Source organism: Hippopotamus amphibius, chromosome 8 (assembly GCF_030028045.1).
Source record: "Hippopotamus amphibius kiboko isolate mHipAmp2 chromosome 8, mHipAmp2.hap2, whole genome shotgun sequence".
Taxonomy (NCBI): Eukaryota; Metazoa; Chordata; class Mammalia; order Artiodactyla; family Hippopotamidae; genus Hippopotamus; species Hippopotamus amphibius.
Genome location: NC_080193.1, coordinates 113,163,208 through 113,182,930, shown reverse-complemented (window position 1 = coordinate 113,182,930; position 19,723 = coordinate 113,163,208). Strand labels below are relative to the sequence as shown.

The 19,723-nt window shown below is 34.6% G+C and overlaps 1 protein-coding gene across 1 annotated transcript; it reads right to left on the bottom strand.

The window, feature by feature from the left end:
- Window positions 1-12,179: 12,179 nt before the first annotated feature.
- On the bottom strand, window positions 12,180-18,953 carry MSTN (myostatin). Its single transcript, XM_057745280.1, has 3 exons — window positions 18,373-18,953; window positions 16,171-16,544; window positions 12,180-14,104 (listed from the first exon to the last, which is right to left on the bottom strand). The coding sequence occupies exons 1-3, from the start codon at window positions 18,743-18,745 to the stop codon at window positions 13,724-13,726; spliced, it is 1,128 nt and encodes a 375-aa protein (XP_057601263.1). The 5' UTR covers window positions 18,746-18,953; the 3' UTR covers window positions 12,180-13,723.
- Window positions 18,954-19,723: the final 770 nt, after the last annotated feature.

The window sequence follows — 19,723 nt, the reverse complement described above, 5'->3', positions numbered from 1 at the left end:
ATGGATAGTCATCTGAAGAAAAATAAATTGGATTCCTTTGTCACACTATGATGAAATAAGAGTTGAGATGGGTTAAAGATTTCAAAAGTAAATAACAACCATATATGTATTATAAGATATATTAAAAATATAAACACATAATGTAAAAGGCTGTAAGTGTGACAAAAAATTGGAAGCCAGGGAATTTCCTGGATGTCCAGTGGTTAAGACTTGGAACTTTCACTGCCATGGCCCAGGTTCAGTACCTGGGCAGAGAACTAAGAACATGCAAGCCACAGCACAGCCAAAAAACAAAACAAAGCAAAACAAAACAAAAAAAGAAAGAAAAAAATTGGAAACCATTAAAAAAGGCTAAAATATGTAACATCATACAAACATTTTAAATTCTGCATTAAAAAACAAGAAACCACAAAGTCAAAAGACAAATGAAAATCTGGGAAAAAATAGTTGTAGCTAATTTTTTTTTTTTGCCTGGCCAGCCAGCTTGCAAAATCTTAGTTCGCTGACCACAGACTGAGCCCCAGCCCTGGCAGTGAAAGTGCCAAGTCCTAACCACTGGACTGCCAGGGAATTTCCCAATGGTAGCTAATTTCTTAATTACATATATAGGTTTTATTTTAATACTAAGAACCTAGTAGAAAAAATAAGTAAAGGATAAAAGCAAATAGTTAATAGAAAAGGAAATACAGATAATCCTTAAATATAAAAAGATTAATAACCTCACTCAAAATAAGAAAAATGCAGTGAAAATCATAATCAGATACCATTTTTTAACCTATCGTACTAAAAATAAGAATGATGAGGGTGAGGGAAAATACGTAACTTCATAGATTGTTAATGGAAATATAAATTGGTACAGTCTCTACAGAGTACAAATTGGCAATATCTATTAAAATTAAAGATAATCATATAACACTGAGGCACATATTAATCAAACTAACGAAAATTAAACACAAAAGGAAACTATTAAAAGCAGCAAGAGAAAAGCAACAAATAACATCTAAGGGAAAACCCATAAGGATAACAGCTGATCTTTCTGCAGAAACTCTTCAGGCCAGAAGGGAGTGGCAGGACATACTTACAGTCTTGAAAGAGGAAAACCTGCAACCAAGAATACTCTGCCCAGCAAGAATCTCATTCAGATTCGAAGGAGAAATCAAAAGCTTTCCAGACAAGCAAAAGTTAAGAGAATTCATCACCACCAAACCAGCCTTACAGCAATTGCTAAAGAAACTTTTCTAGGCAGGAAACACAGGAGAAGGAAAAGACCTACAAAAACAAACCCAAAACAATTAAGAAAATGGTAATAGGAACATATATGTCAATAATTATCTTAAATATAAATGGATTAAATGCTCCAACTGAAAGACACAGACTGCTGAATAGATACAAAAACAAGACCCTTATACATGCTGTCTACAAGAAACCCACTTGAGACCTAGGGACACATACAGACTGAAAGTAAGGGGATGGAAAAAGATATTCCATGCAAATGGAAGTCAAAAGAAAGCTGGAGTAGCAATACTCATATCAGACAAATTCATCTTTAAAGTAAAGACTATTAAAAGAGACAAGGAAGGGCACTACATAATGATCAAGGGATACATCCAAGAAGAAGATATAACAATTGTAAATATAGATGCACCCAACATAGGAGCACCTCAATACATAAGGCAAATGCTAACAGCCATAAAAGGGGAAATCGACAGTAACACAGTAATAGTAGGAGACTTTAACACCCCACTTACATCAATGGACAGATCATCCAAACAGAAAATAAATAAGGAAATGCAAGCTTTAAATAACACATTAGACCATCTCGACTTAATTGATATTTATAGGACATACCATCCAAAAACTACAGAATACACTTTCTTCTCAAGTGCACACAGAACATTCTCCAGGATAGATCACACCCTGGATCACAAATCAAGCCTTAGTAAATTCAAGAAAATTGAAATGGTATCAAGCATCTTCTCTGACCACAATGCCATAAGACTAGATATCAATTACAAGGAAAAAACCATAAAAAATACAAACACATGGACACTAAACAATACATTATTAAACAACCAAGAAATCACTGAAGAAATCAAAGAGGAAATCAAAAAATATCTAGAAACAAATGACAATAAAAGCACCACAACCCAAAACCTATGGGATGCAGCAAAAGCAGTTCTAAGAGGGAAGTTTATAGCAATACAATCCTACCTCAAGAAACAAGAAAAATCTCGAGTAAACAACCTAACCTCACACCTAAAACAATTAGAGAGAGAACAAAAAAAACCCAGAGTGAGCAGAAGGAAAGAAATCATAAAGATCAGATCAGAAATAAATGAAAAAGAAATGAAGGAAACGATAGCAAAGATTGATAGAACTAAAAGCTGGTTCTTTGAGAAGATAAACAAAATTGATAAACCATTAGCCAGACTCATCAAGAAAAAAAGGGAGAGGACACAAATCAACAGAATTAGAAATGAAAAAGGAGAAGTAACAACTGACACCTCAGAAATACAAAACATCATGAGAGACTACTACAAGCAACTATATGCCAATAAATTGGATAACCTGGAGGAATGGATACATTCTTAGAAAAGTACAATCTTCCAAGACTGAACCAGGAAGAAATAGATTATATGAACAGACCAATCACAAGTATGGAAATTGAGACTGTGATTAAAAATCTCCCAACAAACAAAAGCCCATGGCCAGATGGATTCACAGGCAAATTCTATCAAATATTTAAAGAAGACCTAACACCTATCCTTCTCAAACTCTTCCAAAATATAGCAGGAGGAGGAACACTCCCAAATTCATTCTATGAGGCCACCATCACCCTGATACCAAAACCAGACAAAGATGTCACAGAAAAGATCATTACAGGCCAATATCACTGATGAATATAGATGCAAAAATCCTCAACAAAATGCTAGCAAACAGGATCCAACAGCACATTAAAAAGATCATACACCATGATCAAGTAGGGTTTATCCCTGGAATGCAAGGATTCTTCAGTATACACAAATCAATCGATGTGATACATCATATCAACAAATTGAAGGATAAAAACCATATGATCATCTCAATAGATTCAGAAAAAGCTTTTGACAAAATTCAGCATCCGCTTATGATAAAAACTCTCCAGAAAATGGGCATAGAAGGAAATTACCTCAACATAATAAAAGCCATATATGACAGACAAACAGCCAACATCATTCTAAATGGTGAAAAACTGAACTATTCCCTCTAAGAACAGGAACAAGACAAGGGTGTCCACTCTCACCATTATTATTCAACATAGTTTTGGAAGTTTTAGCCACAGCAATCAGAGAAGAGAAAGAAATCAAAGGAATCCAAATTGGAAAAGAAGAAGTAAAATTGTCACTTTTTGCAGATGACATGATATTATACATAGAAAACCCTAAGGACTCTACCAGAAAACTGCTAGCACTAATTGATGAATTTAGTAAAGTAGCAGGATACAGAATTAATGCGCAGAAATCTCTTGCATTCCTATACACTAACAACAGAAGAGCAGAATGAGAAATTAAGGAAACTCTCCCATTTACCATTGCAACAAAAAGAATAAAATACCTAGGAATAAACCTGCCTAAAGAGGCAAAAGATCTGTATGCAGAAAACTTTAAGACACTGATGAAAGAAATCAAAGACGACACAAACAGATGGAGGGACATACCATGTTCCTAGATTGGAAGAATCAACATAGTGAAAATGACTGTATTACCCAAAGCAATTTACAGAGTCAATGCAATCCCGATCAAATTACCAATGGCATTTTTCACAGAACTATAACAAGAAATCTTACGATTTGTATGGAAACACAAAAGACCCCGAATAGCCAAAGCAATCTTGAGAAGGAAAAATGGAGTTGATGGAATCAGGCTTCCTGACTTCAAACTATACTACAAGGCCATAGTGATCAAGACAGTATGGTACTGGCACAAAAACAGAAAGGAAGATCAATGGAATAGAATAGAGAACTCAGAAGTAAGCCCAAACACATATGGGCACCTTATCTTTGACAAAGGAGGCACGAATATACAATGGAAAAAAGACAGCCTCTTCAATAAGTGGTGCTGGGAAAATTGGACAGCTACATGTCAAAGAATGAATTTAGAACACTTCCTAACACCATACACAAAAATAAACTCAACATGGATTAAAGACCTACATGTAAGGCCAGACACTATAAAACTCCTAGAGGAAAACATAGGCAGAACACTCTATGACATCCATCAAAGCAACATCCTTTTTGACCCACCTCCTAGAATCATGGAAATAAAATCGAGAATAAACAAATGGGACCTCATGAAACTGAAAAGCTTTTGCACAGTGAAAGAAACCATAAACAAGACTAAAAGGCAACCCTCAGAATGGGAGAAAATATTTGCCCATGAAGCAACGGACAAAGGATTAATCTCCAAAATATACAAGCAGCTCATGCAGCTTAATACCAGAAAAGCAAATAACCCAATCCACAAATGGGCAGAAGACCTAAATAGACATTTCTCCAAAGAAGACACGCAGGTGGCTAACAAACACATGAAAAGGTGCCCAACATCACTCATCATCAGAGAAATGCAAGTCAAAGCCACAATGAAGTATCACCTTACACTGGTCAGAATGGCCATCATCAAAAAATCTAGAAACAATAAACGCTAGAGAGGGTGCAGAGAAAAGGGAACCCTCGTGCACTGTTGGTGGGAATGTAAGTTGGTACAGCCACTATGGAAAACAGTATGGAGGTTCCTTAAAAAACTACAAATAGAACTACCATATGACCCAGCAATCCCACTACTGGGCATATACCCAGAGAAAACCATAATTCAAAAAGATACATGTACCACAATGTTCATTGCAGCACTCTTTACAATAGCCAGGACATGGAAGCAACCTAAATGCTCATCATCAGATGAATGGATAAAGAAGATGTGGCACATATATACAATGGACTATTATTCAGCCGTAAAAAGGAATGAAATTGAGTTCTTTGTAGTGAGCTGGATGGACCTAGAGTCTGTCATATAGAGCGAAATAAGCCAGAAAGAGAAAAACAAGTACTGTATGCTACCTCATATATATGGAATCTAAAAAAATGGTACTGATGAACCCAGTGACAGGGCAAGAATAAAGATGTAGATGTAGAGAGCAGACTTGAGGACACGGGGAGGGGAGGGGGATAGAGGAAGCTGGCACAAAGTGAGAAAGTTGCATTGACATATATACACTACCAAATGTAAAATAGATGGCTAGTGGGAGGTTACTGCATAACATAGGGAGATCAACTCAATGATGGGTGATGACTTAGAGGGCTGGTCAGGGAGTGGGGGAGGGAGTCGCGGGAGGGAGGGTATATGGGGATATATGTGTAAATACAGCTGATTCACTTTCTTGTACAGCAAAAATTGGCACAACAGTGTAAAACAATTATATTCTAATAAAGAGCTTAAAAAATCACACTGTAAAAAAAGGATAATCATATATATCTGATACATGTATGTACAGACATACTCTACACATATTTATTTATTTGGAATACTTTCAGCTGTAAATAACAGAAACCCCAATTCAAATATGGCTTAAACAGTAGAAAAATCAATTCTTTTATATCAGTCCAGATATAAGGCAGCTCTAGGTTAAGTAAGATCAGTAGCTCAATAATATCAGTGAAGACTTAGATTCTTTCTGACTCTCACTTTCATCCTCTTGGTGTTTACTGGGCCCTCAGGTTGTCTTTAAATTTTAATATGCTGTTGTTATCTATCATAATCAATGTAACCGTTCCTTATTGCTGAATACATTATTTCCAACTTTAAAAAATAGTAGGTAATGTGATTTTACGTAAACATTTGTATCTTTATTTTCTTTGGATAAAATTTTAGAAGTAAAATTACTGTATAGAACCTTTTAGGATCTTGTTGAATATTGGAAGGCAACTGGTCAAGGCCTTTCTATAGGCAATATTTAGAGTGTTCATTGCTGATCACCTCACTAATAGCACTAGATATTAACATGAGAATTTAGTGCATTTGTAGGTGAAAGGATAGTATGTAATCTTAAGTTACATTTTTATTATTAGAATGAACACTGTGATTAGAATGAATATTGTGATTCCTATGTCTTCTCACGTAAAGATCTCATGAGCTTATGATAGGAGTGACTTTGATGGGAAGAGAGAAGTTTTAGACAGTGATCTTTTTTGATGCACTTTTCATAGGCTGAGCTGGATATAAAGAAGAGAGACACATTACACTCCTCCTCTAAGTTTGGAGACTTGGGAGTAGGGGGATATTGCTCAGCATTTTCTGGGTGAGGTCCATGGAGTTGACAAGCGTTATTAGAGCAGTTCTGTTGATATCACAGTGCCTATAAGGTAGAAATAGTGGTATAGCACAAGGGGACTTGAGGTAAAAGCTGATGTCTATTTAACAACAATTAGAAAATTATATTTTTTTACACCTGAACCAATAGCTAAAATACTGTACTTCTACATTTGGGGATTTTTTTGGCTATTTCGTTTTATTTTATCTTTTTTAATTGAAGTATAGTTGATTTACAATATTGTATTTCAGGTATACAGCACAGTGATTCAGTTTATTTATTACAAAATATTGAGTATAGTTCCCCATACTCTATAGTATATCCCTTTATAGTTTTGTTTATTTATTTGCATGGCAAGGAGAGTAGGTCCCTTTTTAATTTTAATTTTTAATTGAAGTATACTTGATTTACATTGTTGTGTTAGTTATACATTTGTATTTGTATTTCTCCCATCATGTATGCACCTGTCTTAGTCACTTAGCTACAATCATCTCTGAACCTCAACTTCCTCATTCTAAAAATGGAGGTGCTAATATCTATATAATGTGCTTTTCTCTTGTAAGCAAATGCTCATGCTTCTTGTCCAGGATCCTACAGATAGTTTATTTCTTGCCAATCTAAACAGGATATGTGAGTCCCAAGGACACTAACCAGGTAATAGTACCTGGTTAGCAGATATATGATGTCAACATAATACATATTGTATCAACAGATATAAAGCCAGATTCCAGCCTTTGGCACAAATTCTGCCCTGAAATGACACTGCTCTCTTTGGCCAGTACCAGCATTCTTTGTTCAAATATCTGGTAAAAGCAAGGTGGGACTCACTGTTCACATTCTGCCCACCTCTTTCAGCAAAGGAGGACGCTCTGCTGGCACTACAGTGCGGGGCTATTCTCCCAGGAGAGTCCCAGTTGGTGCAGGGTATTTCAGTCCTAGGGATGCATCCTGGCCTATGAGTAGATGGGAACCCAGCTAGCTTCCCATCAGTCCTATGCAACTTCCTTGGAATTTTCTCTGACCCTGGAGCCATAAGGAACTTAAATTCACTAATTCATAAGGCATAGCTCCTGATAGATTTTAGACTTTGGGACAATTTTACTTACTGCCAGGGAACATCTGCAAGTAGGAAACAATCTCATTTGTTCTTTTTTGCTCTAATTTCTATCCCATGACACCTGGCCTGATTCAGAGCTGAGTTTCCTCAGTAGAATCCTTTCCTTAGGGTGCAGGCAGCCATGTAACTCATGCCATTTCTTGAGTTGCTGAGAAGTATGCAGCTTTTCAGGAAGATATTCTTGGAGCTCAAGCCAAGCAGTTGCCTCAATGACTGCCTGATTGTTTCCATTTAACAATTTGGGTTTTCTCCCACAGTCAGTCACTTCAGCGTGCTCAGTAAATTGGTGTTTCATGCTTGATTTTCACTTTCAGAATTCCCTCTCAGCATTATGAGGATCTGATGTCATGATGCAGGCAAACCATCCTGTATTGACATGTTTTGTTTTTGGCTAGTGGAGAGGTAATGCCAAAATTCTGAGTTCCATGGGAATAGAGCCAAGAGACGTTTGGCTTCTTAGTCAGAGTTAGTGTCCGTGGGAGCGGATCTGGGAAAGTCTTGTGGAGGATCCATGGCCAAAACCGCATAATCAGATTTTGTTCTGAATAGGGTCCTTCATAAGATGTTAGGAGAAAGAAAGAACATAGCATTATAGGACGTTTTCTTAATAGAATAATCTTGAATGGCTAGGAAGACAAATTAAAGGTGTGAATTAGTAGGTTAATCCCTTTATATTTTTGGTTGAAAGCTTACCTTTAAGATTAATTGAATCAAATTTATCTGTTGGCCCTTCTCAGGAGAACTCTCCAACAGACCTTAAGATCAGAATCTGGGAATATGTTTTAGATCTCTGTACATTAATTCCAGTGAATAGTGTTTTGCCTATAGTACACATGCAGAACTAACAAAAGAAAATGTTATGAAAGTCAGTTTTTCAAGAAGGTAAATATATGTGTGTGTTTAATAATCACCTTTATTATAGAGTCAAAATAGTAGCATTATACTGTTAAAAACTTTTCTATCTTACAGTAATCCAAAATTGGAATCAATGAAAACTTAGTATGTATTTCTTTGCTTCATTGCCAAGCTATGTATTTCTGTATCAGGAATATTTAGTGTAATGTTAAACCATAGCTGAAATGAACTATTCAACCATTGTAACAGAGTATTGGGGCGTTGTCTATTATTATTGTTATACATACATTTTATGCCTGTCAGATAATTTAGGCAGCTTCATATGTAAAGTCTTACATTCAAGAGCATCCTGTGCTCTTGACAGGATGTGATATTTATTGAGGTCTTTTGATAGGTAATCTAGTAACACATATAAATAATCCCTCTATCTAGTGTTTTAAATGGTAACAGATAATCTAGCTATAAATGAATGCTGTCTACTGAAAATGTATTAATTTTTCAAAGACTTCCTCTGCAAAATTCCATCTAGGCATGAATGAACTAAATTTAGTACCACTTTGCATTGCTTGACATCTTACTCAGGGATGACCAAATTAGTATAGTTTACTTTGATATGTTTTGCAATGTGTGAACTGGAACTGAATGACCATGCAAATGAAATTTCAACACTATATGTCACATGCCAGGCAAATCATGACTTGCATATCACATTTGAGCCTATGGTTTAATTTCTTAGTTATATTACTAGGTAGTATTCATGTGTCTTATTTTTTAAAGTGAGCATTTGATATTTTAAATGGAATGTTTTAATCATGCTACATTTTAAATAAGTATTGGAATGAATGATCAAACAAGTATAACATTTGATTTATATTCCTACTTCTTAAATAATTAATATACAAATATAAATGCTACATTTCTTTGGGCAATTTGATTATTTTAGCCTCTGTTCCCTCTATGAAGTGGGCATAATAATAATACTTAACTTCCAGCATTATGAAGATAAAATTATATCATTAACATGAGGACACTTTGAAAGTTATTAATTATTCATATATTATTATTTCAAATTGTATTACTATACACAGTAAAGTAGTGGTTTTAATCACATACTACCATAGATTTCCCTAGAGTCTATTTGTCCAGGAAAATCTCTAGCTTGAGAAAAGAGTTATTTAGATAGATGTAAACCATGGACGTTTAGTTGGTGCCCAGTATTGACATTCCCCAGCTAACAAACCGTGACTCAGAGGGTTTTTTTGTTTTTAGCTCTCCTGCGTTTTGTCTTTTGGAATCATCCTTCTCACTCTGACCCACCATCCACTCTACTCTAGCATTTCAGAACTCTTGTCTCAGTTTTTGAACCAATTTGTTTTATGACTTTGGGCAACCTTCTCTTTAGACCTCAATTCTGTCACATGTAAATTAGATGATCTCTAAGATCTATTCCAGCTCTCACATCCTATGACACTGACCCACTTCTATCGCTTGTGTATATTTCTCTGCTTTGCTATTTACCTACTCTTCTTCCACCTTCTCATAATACCAGCTCTAACCTCCCTCATTAAAATGCAGCCACCCAACATTTGCAGAAACCAATGCTGAATATAGAGAAGGATATGTTACAAATTATAAAAAATATAGTTTCCCTCTTTCATTAGGACCTGGTGGAGAATTGTTGTAACCAGAGCAATGAATCATTGTGTTGAACTGCTCTGAATTCAGATCCAGACCAGCCACTGAGGTACCTCCTGTTGTCTCAGTTCCTCACAGTTCTCGTCTGTCAACTGGGGACAATAATGTCTCCTACGCGGAGCATGTCGGGAAGGTTCCTAGCACAAATCTGGTGCTCAGTAAATGTTATCATCTCATACCCTCCTAATTCTGACACCCAGATATCAGAAGCCCTGATGATTTATTGATTTTGTTTTTGACACATAAAAAGAATGTGAGTTCATAATTTGAAGTGCTTTTTGTTCAGCTGTCTAGTTTAATCTATCACAGATGTGCCGGTTGATGATTGGATGATCTTTAAGAAACATAGAATGTTTTGGTAATTAGCAAGGGTTTTAGCCATGTTAAGACATCCAGGCTAATTTGATATTTATTTTCCTTTTCAAACATTCAAATTGGGTAAGGATTAAAACTAATAAATTGGGAAACAGGCCCTTATATTTTATTACTTCATAAATAATTTTTATCTTAAGGAAAATTTGATATCCCTTCTAAGTGTTTGTAAACTAGATTCTGTGAATGGGCTCTAGGAAGACCCTAAACTCCCTGAAATTATATGCAAAATTGAGAGTTTTCTTTTACCTGGTGAGTGTGTCCCTAGTTTTCAACAGACCCAAGCGGGTCATTGACATTCTTAAACAAGTATATGGTGGTTTAAAGTGAAATAGATTTGTTTTTGTTTGGGGGATAAAATAATTGAATTCTAATCTAACTACTGTCAATGTCAAAATATTGCCTTTTTATCTTTCAATAAAGTTCTATACAGAAGTGCAAAAACCAACTTGAATACAAAAAGAACCATAGTGTTTGAAAGAGTTTTTTGTTTGTTTTTACTTTTATTGTGGTTTTTTTTTTTTTAACTAACATAGGTTTGTGGGAAGTATGAGAAGTATGATAAAATATTCAGAACATTACAACTGATACACTGCATTGAACCTTACATAATGTTTTCTGAAACTTTCAGGGACTGGTGTCACATATCACAAGCGGATATTCCAGGGGTGCTGAAAATGAAGGTCACGTGCCATAGGCAGACTGGCAGAGCGTCTTTGCCATCCCTAGGACCTAGACAAAACAGGAAAAGGAATGCCTAGGTCTTGTCACAAAAGAAATTGGTCCTGATGTTTTCTTTCAGGGTCATACGGGTTTCGAAGAGGGCTACCAAATGGAGAGGTTGGTGTGATCCTGGGGCTCAATGGTAAGGGTGAGTATAAAGACTAGGGAGTCCTGTAACTGGATGCTTGGAAACTGAGGGTGTTCAATCCTCACAGTTCCCACTGTAGGGATCAAGGTCCCTAGTTATTTGTACTCCAGAGCTTAAGGTGAGTTAATGGGCCTGCTGACCTAGACGTTTAGGTCATGTATATTCATGGCCCTGGAAGAAGTAGGTTCTGATATGTGCACCTAAAAAGTGGCCTCTCCCCATTACCACAGTTGGCTTCTTTCCTTACAGGGACAACTCCCTTATAGCTCCAGCCTTGTCAGTGTTAAATATGTCAGTATCAAAATTAGAAAAAGTACTACACTTTTTTTTGTTTGTATGAGTGTAAATTGCTGTAATGTCTTTCACGGTTAAAAATTACATTTATAATAATTATAAATTACTTATTTAAGAACTGTAACACTAGACAGAATTTTAATCACTTCCCCCATTAGACAACGTCACTGCCTTAGAGCTAAGTTGTTAAACTGACCAGGGCTAGAGAAGAGAGCTCAATTCAAAAACATTTATGTACAGTGTTGCACTTAAGGATTCTAGGCACTTTATTTTTCAATTCAATTTGAAAATTCGTGCCCCCAAAACTCAGCTAAATGTGGCAGTATCATTAAGTGCTAGGAAAAAGATGCAGTTTCCCTGTGTCCCTGTGGCTTCAGCAGAACGTGTAACTCTAGGACCATATACCCTTGCCAACTGCAATGCATTTGGAAATTGAACCTATGAAAACATATAAATAGTTTTCAGGTCAAGATAAAGAGAAATGAAACAGATGTAACTAGTCCTTGCTTTTGTATGTTTAAAGCAACTTGACCAGAACCAATTTAACAGGAATTTCACTCATGAGAAACTAGAGTATCAGACCTAAAATTTCTAAACCATTCTTTTGTGCTAAATCATTAAACTTTTATAATAAAGTGAAAACCAAAAATCCAGAATTAATTATTATAGCATAAAACTGTTGTGTCTTTCAAAAAAGGTGAAAACACTAATATAATTTATATTGTTTCTACACATTAGATATAAGAAATAATTTCACTTAGTCATAAGATAATGTATTTGATTAACAAAATCCTAATTTACAAAATAGAAGTAAATATATGCATTATCAAATTATAAAATAAAATTAACAATTGTTAAGATATCATCAGTTTATTATTCTGATTTCAGATAATAGAGTTAAATCATTTTGGTATGCTTAATAATATTTATAAGTATTAAAATAATGGAACGTTGAGATTTGAATACAATGACAGTAAACCATTGAAATTTCACATTCACATTTTACAGCCATCATGAATCCATAAGTGAATGTTAATAGTGTAAAAAAATATAAAATGATTGTAATATAACCATCTAACCATTAGCATATGGAGTTTTAAGACCACTATTTAATTAGCTAATTTGCTCCAAAATATAAGCGTTTGCTTTTCTGTCATACATGAAATGTCTTTGTGCCTTAATACTTAATTTGAAATGTCCTTACTGTAAAAATATACCAAAGTAAATAAAAAAGGAGACATTTATTTACAAAACAATTTTGTATACATATTATATAAATGCAATTGTTTCAAAGTCTTTTTATACAATATTGATAGAATCAGTCATTTCCATTATTTCATCATAAAAACTGCTGTGTTGCAAAGGCAGGCTATAATTTTGAAATTTTGGTAAAAATGAATACTTTTTGGCTGCCTTTTAAGTGCAGTTTCTCCAAGTATGCTACAAAATTGAATACAGACCTCTAGAAAAATGGTTTCTTTTATTAAAGAAAATCCGATCCCCATTTGGAGGAGTATGAAAATGCACCTGGAGAAAGGAGAAACTTCTTACTTTACTGAATGTATTTTATTTGATAAACCTGATAACATCAGCCATTCAGCCTATTGTATTAGCACCATTGGCATGAATTGTTAATGTACTGTATCAATCGGAATAGGAATGGGAACTTGCATATGGTATACCATCCCTATTTTTGTGGAATCTCATCTTACCAAGTATGCTATCATACAATATAAATTCAAGTGTTTAAGGATGATTCAAATAATGGTATATAACAATCCTGCATTTTACCAATACTACATATAGATTTTTCTGTAAATATTAAATGAAACTGTAAAGAAATAGACTTTAAAGCATACTCCTTTAATTCACCAGAACACAAGGAGAATTGCTTTCATTTACCTGCATATGTTGTAATATATATGAACATAAATGGAATTTGATCTCCTAGTTCAAAAACTCTGGAAATCATAAAACTTTTTATTGTATGATTTGTTTTGATGGTTAAATGCCAACCATTGCATATATTCTCTCTTTTAGTTCATATACTGTAGCTGGTGCTTAAGTGACTGTAGCATACTCTAGGCTTATAGCCTGTGGTACATAATTTCACAGTTTCAAAATTGTTGAGGGGAAGACCTTCCACGTTTTAGGAAGTTATGAACCAAATATAAATCTCATGAGCACCCACAGCGATCTACTACCATGGCTGGAATTTTCCCATAAATTATTTGTTCTTTGCCATTAAAATATAGCATATTAATTGGAGACATCTTTGTGGGAGTACAGCAGGGGCCTGCTGAACCTCTGGGGTTTGCTTGGTGCACAAGATGGGTATGAGGATATTTTTGTAAAAATACAAATTCACACTCTCCAGAGCAGTAATTGGCCTTATATCTTTTAGGTGCAATAATCCAATCCCATCCAAAAGCTTCAAAATCCACAGTTAGAGGGTAACGACAGCATCGAGATTCTGTGGAGTGCTCATCACAATCGAGTCCAAAATCTCTCCTGGATCTTTTTGGTGTGTCTGTTACCTTGACTTCTAAAAAGGGATTCTGTGTGAACAGGAAAGAAGAGTTAGTAATAGTAGTAGATCCCGAAACACTTTCCCACCTCAGGGACTCATTATTGAAGAAACTGATCATTGTGCTTCTACCACATGGTTTTAAGAGGCACAGCATTAAGGAATTTTAATTTACACCAGGTTTGAATCTTCCCTTATGGCTCAAAAGACTATAGCAGCGATACAAATTCCCCTGTGGTCAGATCTTTGTCTTATTGATTCTTGTTTTCCCCAGTTTGAGTATCTGAACACCTGGCACATAATAGATGCTCTGAAAATAGTGATGGCAAGAAAGGGAAAGAGGGAGGAGAAGAGAAAGGGAAGAGGAAAGAACGGAGGGAGGGGAGAAGCTAGCTTCTCTCTTTCTGCTTGTTGATTAAATATGGGGGCTAAATATGTCTGATGAGTCCTGGTGGGATAGGTATACTCATCCATCCTCCATTCACTAGATCTTATTCAAGGATCCTTGGATATTAATGCCAAACCAAAATAGTTACCACCCAGCACTGTACAAATTGTAATGAGAAAAAGGAAGGTAGGATGATGAAGGTAGGATGGTAAAAGTAGTGGTAGGTATATTGGGTTGGAAAGACCAACTCCAAGAGAGGGAGGGACAGATTCAGAAGAAGATACAATAATACTTCCTTTATTCTTTCACTGAAAAATGTTTCTGTTCATATATTTAAACAATAATTTGTTAATCCTTCCTCTGCCCCAATCTTTTCATGCATTTGAGATATTTTTCCTTTTATATGGAAAAGTCTAAGGAATACATTGTATGAACCAGCTGTTTAATAATAAATAAATCCTCTGTCACATCAACAACTTTGATCACTAAAATGCTACCTATACAAAAGAACACGTTCTTAAATAATTAATAGTAGTTTTTTTCCTATATCAAAATCAAAATAGACCTGGTAATTATTGGTATTTAAGATTATACAAAATAATAACATCATTTTTGGAGTCAGTCACATTTTATGTAGCATATTTAAAGAAAAGTAGGTCACTTGGAAAACTGTGTAATCTTTTAATATGTTTTCATTTAAAGTAGATATGACTTACTAATTATATATTCTTTACAAACAAGACCATTTAAAAACTAAAAAGATAACACATTGCTTGCAATTATAGTCTTTTGTTGTAAATTATATCAATAAATGGAAGTAGAAATATGGTCACATTAAATAAGTTTTTGAAAACAGAAGTAAACTCAAGCATAGACAAGCCAGAAGAGCAAGTAACTCTAAATTTATACTAGGTTTTAAAATGGTTTTTATTAATTTTTATAACATATGAGGCATTGTCTCTGTTTGGCCTGATATTAAATTAGTTGCCATTACCTAAGTAAACTCTTGCAAAAGAATAGTAAGACAGTTCAGAAATAAGCTGGGTGGTACAGATTAACTACCCTGAAATTTTAAATTTTATTAGGGGTAATTCACAGAGTAATCCACATATACATCAGTGCATCAGCAGCCTGCAAAATAAGGAATATATTTATCATGAGGTATCTTAAATATAGTATATTTAATAGTGTATAAGCCTAAACATATTGTATTTAGTTAATTGCTATAATTAAAAGCATTTTATTTTAATTAAAATTTTTAGAGGTTTTTTTTTTTTTACTTTATTAAGCCAAAAAAAAACCAAAATGTTGACACATTTGGCACTCTTCTAGGGAAAAAAAAATTGTTGGGTATGTACTAGAATCCACTATGAAGACTTCATGTTTTTATTTATATAATCATATAGCACATCAATGAAAAACACTTTATATTTCATTCCCAATTCAAAAGCATTCCTTAAGAAGTTCAGGACTAGGTATAACTTTTATCTTTTAAATCCTCACACAAACTAAAAGTGTCAAGAGAGTGTTTCATAGGATATGAAATTGGACACCTACTTTTATTGGGTACAGGGCTCCCTTTGGGGTAAGATACCTTTGTCTGGCTTATGAGCAATGGAAGCTGGTAGTTACTTTCCACTACTATTCATTCACATTGTGAATAAAAACATAGCAAGGTTTTTAGAATGTTATTTTCAGTAATCACTTACCAGCCCATCTTCTCCTGGTCCTGGGAAGGTTACAGCAAGATCATGACCATTCTCATCTAAAGCTTTGATTTCAATGCCTAAGTTGGATTCAGGTTGTTTGAGCCAATTTTGCAACACTGTCTTCACATCAATGCTCTGCCAAATACCAGTGCCTGGGTTCATGTCAAGTTTCAGAGATCGGATTCCAGTATACCTTGTACCGTCTTTCATGGGTTTGATGAGTCTCAGGATTTGCACAAACACTGTTGTAGGAGTCTTGACGGGTCTCAGATATATCCACAGTTGGGCCTTTACTACTTTATTGTATTGTATTTTAGAGCTAAATTTAAAGAAGCAACATTTGGGTTTTCCTTCCACTTGCATTAGAAGATCAGCTGTAAATGAATAAGGAAAAAAAGTTACTGAAATCATTTTTCATGAAAAATGAATAAACCCCTCCATATTAATCAGTGAGCATTTTTACTGGAATAATGCATGCATAGTTAGTCTTTTAAAATGAAAAAATATGTAGAATTTCATTCATAACTCAGAAAACTATCAAATAAAATAATTAGTGTAGCTTTTCAGATTTTTTTAGATGCATGTTTTTTCAGCTGTTTATGAGAAACCTACTTCCTCTGCAGAGAGCTGTGGACTAAGGAAAATTCTATTAAGGAATGAAGAGTGGATGAAATTTTAAAATGATGGTGATTAGAGAGAACAAGAGACACTGTGGAGGAACATCCACTTAGAATTCTTTGGGAATCTGAGTAGTTACACTTACTGAGCAGCTGTACCAATCAGTCTGAAAGAAGGAACCCTTCCCCCAGGCCTGAATTACCTGGGGATAAGACACTGAGCAACTAACTGAGCCTCAGGAATTGGTAGAAAATATAGTACATCTGTTATGTTTGGGCTCTGGGATAGCCTTTTAAAGGAATAAAAGTATCAGGTAATTAGCACCAAAATTTAGATGTTGCATTCAGGCTCTCTCAAAACTTAGAAAATATTGTCTTTAGGGCCAGGCTGTCATTGTAAGCAGAAGCACTTAGAAATTTCTTTCCTTTTGATTTTCCAAGATTGTTTATAAATAAGGCAGATCTACTCAAAGGTTATCTGATAGCACAGTCTTAAAGGAAAATTATTTGTTGCATTATAACCTAATTACTTAATAAGAAAAACAGTATTTTGAAACTGTTTTGAGTCCAGTTTAAAATGGGTAAAGCACCGTATAAAGCAAGATCACAGACACATGGCACAAAAATCTTTCTTGTCATGCCTTCTCTGTTAAGGTGCCTGTCCTCCTTTCCTTGAGTATAGTTTTGAACTGCCTGCAACAGGAATGGTATGAAATAAATTATCTTTCAGAAGCAATGCAGATACTACAGGTAATAGTCCTCCCTCCTATGGAGAATAAAATAATACTTTAGAAGGTTATTAAGCATGTGCCTGCCTGAAAATATGCAGACCGGGTACTCTCAACAATAGTACCATGGTCAATGTATAAGTGGGACTTTGTGAGCCATAACCTACTCAATTAAAATGTTTATTTCTTAGCACTTTCTGATAATTAGCTCATGCTATCATTATGCTATGTTTACTTCACCATTTCTCTTAGTAATACGTTAAATTTATAAAAAAAAAAAAAAGTTTTCATACATTCCAGTGTAATAGCTTTCAAAATTAGATACTTTAATTTGTGAAGAACATAAAAAGACTGTGAGAAATAGTTTTGAATAACAGAAGTCATTCTAGGTGTTCAGCAAATAGGCTTCAACATGTACAGATTTCTTCCTTTCTCTTTATTAGTGAAAAAAACCTGTTACTATATATGTATATTTCAGAGAGCCAAATGCAGTGATGAAATTTCAGGGAAGTTTTTCGCATTGCTTGTAGTATCTCCCAGTCCCTACCCTGGTGGTATTAAGCTGTGAAAGCATAACCATGTTATGGTTGTCATATTAAACTATATAACATTAATGCTATACAAGCATTTTATTTTTTATTTTTAGCTCTTTAGCTCTCTAAGGAAACAAATAATGCAGCAGCTTTCAGTCTCATTAGTATATTTCTCATGAAACCTTGAAAAAAAAGAAACTTTTTCCCTCCTACTTACATACAAGCCAACAGCTTGTTAAAAGAGCCTGAAAATAGATCGGTTTCTCATAAACACTAGAACAACAGTCAGCAGAATTGTTGCTCTGCACTAATAGGACTACTCACACTCTGTGGGCATGGTAATGACCGTTTCCGTCGTAGCGTGGTAATCATCATCTTCCAGGGAGCCGTCACTGCTGTCATCTCTCTGGACATCGTACTGATCAATCAGTTCCCGGAGTGGTGGAGCTTTGGGCAAAAGTTGTCTTATAGCGTCTTTGCTGATGTTAGGAGCTGTTTCCAGGCGGAGTTTACTGAGGATTTGTATTTTTATGGCTTCTAGTCTTGAGGACTTAGTGTTTTGCCTCCACATGCATGCATTACACAGCCCCTCTTTTTCCACATTTTCCTTTTGCTCGCTGTTCTCATTCAGATCCACGGGACCAGCAACAATCAGCATAAATAGGTAAATATAAACATAGATTTGCAGTTTTTGCATGATTTTAAAATCAATACAGTCTTTTCCCTTGTTCTTATTTCTTCCTTTTACTTTTCTTTTGCTTTTGAGTAATGCCAAGCAAAATGTTAATGCCTGCACAGTCTGAGAGACAACTTGCCACACCAGGGAATCTTTTATACTGTATTCCAAGTGGCTTTTTATATTCCAACTTTGATGAGACAAGTGTCGTCAGGATCTATGATTGGCTCTTGCTCCACAATGAATCTCGCTGTCAGAGGTTAAAACCCTGTCTGTCACAAGTCACCAAACAGTATTTTGTTACAGTCAAGGGTGAGCTGATTCATTTGACTACTTCATAAAAGAAAGAAATCTACAAATAATGAAAGATATGAGACACTTGAAAAATTAAAATCTATGTTAACAGTAATATAAACTACATTTAGATCTTGTTCATCTTTATATATGAAACTTTAAAATTATACTGTAAATAAGTAAATCTTAATGTACACTTCATACTTAAAAAGTTGAAATGGTTTTTTCTCAAAAAATTAATCGATTTTATATTATTTAGGCAAGGGTTTGAAGTAAAAAGAATTTTATTTTTGTATTAAATTATTTTTAGTGCTGTGTAATTAGGGAAATACAGATTTAAATTAGGAAGACGAATTAAAAGAAAAGTTAAGATTTGTGATACTAGTAAAAGATGTTTTCAGCTATAATTTGAGAAACTTGTTTTCCTGAATAAATTCTTAGCACATAATGAAAATCATACTCTAATGTTAAATTCCTCATGGAATTATTTTAAAATAATTTAATATCTTTTATTCATATGAAAATTGTATTCAATTTCTGATTACTATTATTTCCTATCCTAAAGTTGCAGATTAAAATTGCTCAGAGGATGTATTTTTTCACTGTTTATTACCAGGAGGATAATGTCAGCTATCTGAACTTAGAATAAGCTTAGAATAATTTAGAATAAGAAGAGAGTGAATTTTATGACTGGTAATGAAGTTT

What these genes read in the sequence shown, in the direction of transcription:
- MSTN (XM_057745280.1), bottom strand. Translation starts at nt 18,745, where the DNA reads ATGCAAAAACTGCAAATCTATGTTTATATTTACCTATTTATGCTGATT. An exon ending in CATTACCATGCCCACAGAGT is followed by an intron (nt 16,545 to 18,372) that starts GTGAGTAGTCCT and finishes ATTCATTTACAG; the next exon opens with CTGATCTTCTAATGCAAGTG. An exon ending in GACCAGGAGAAGATGGGCTG is followed by an intron (nt 14,105 to 16,170) that starts GTAAGTGATTAC and finishes CTGTTCACACAG; the next exon opens with AATCCCTTTTTAGAAGTCAA.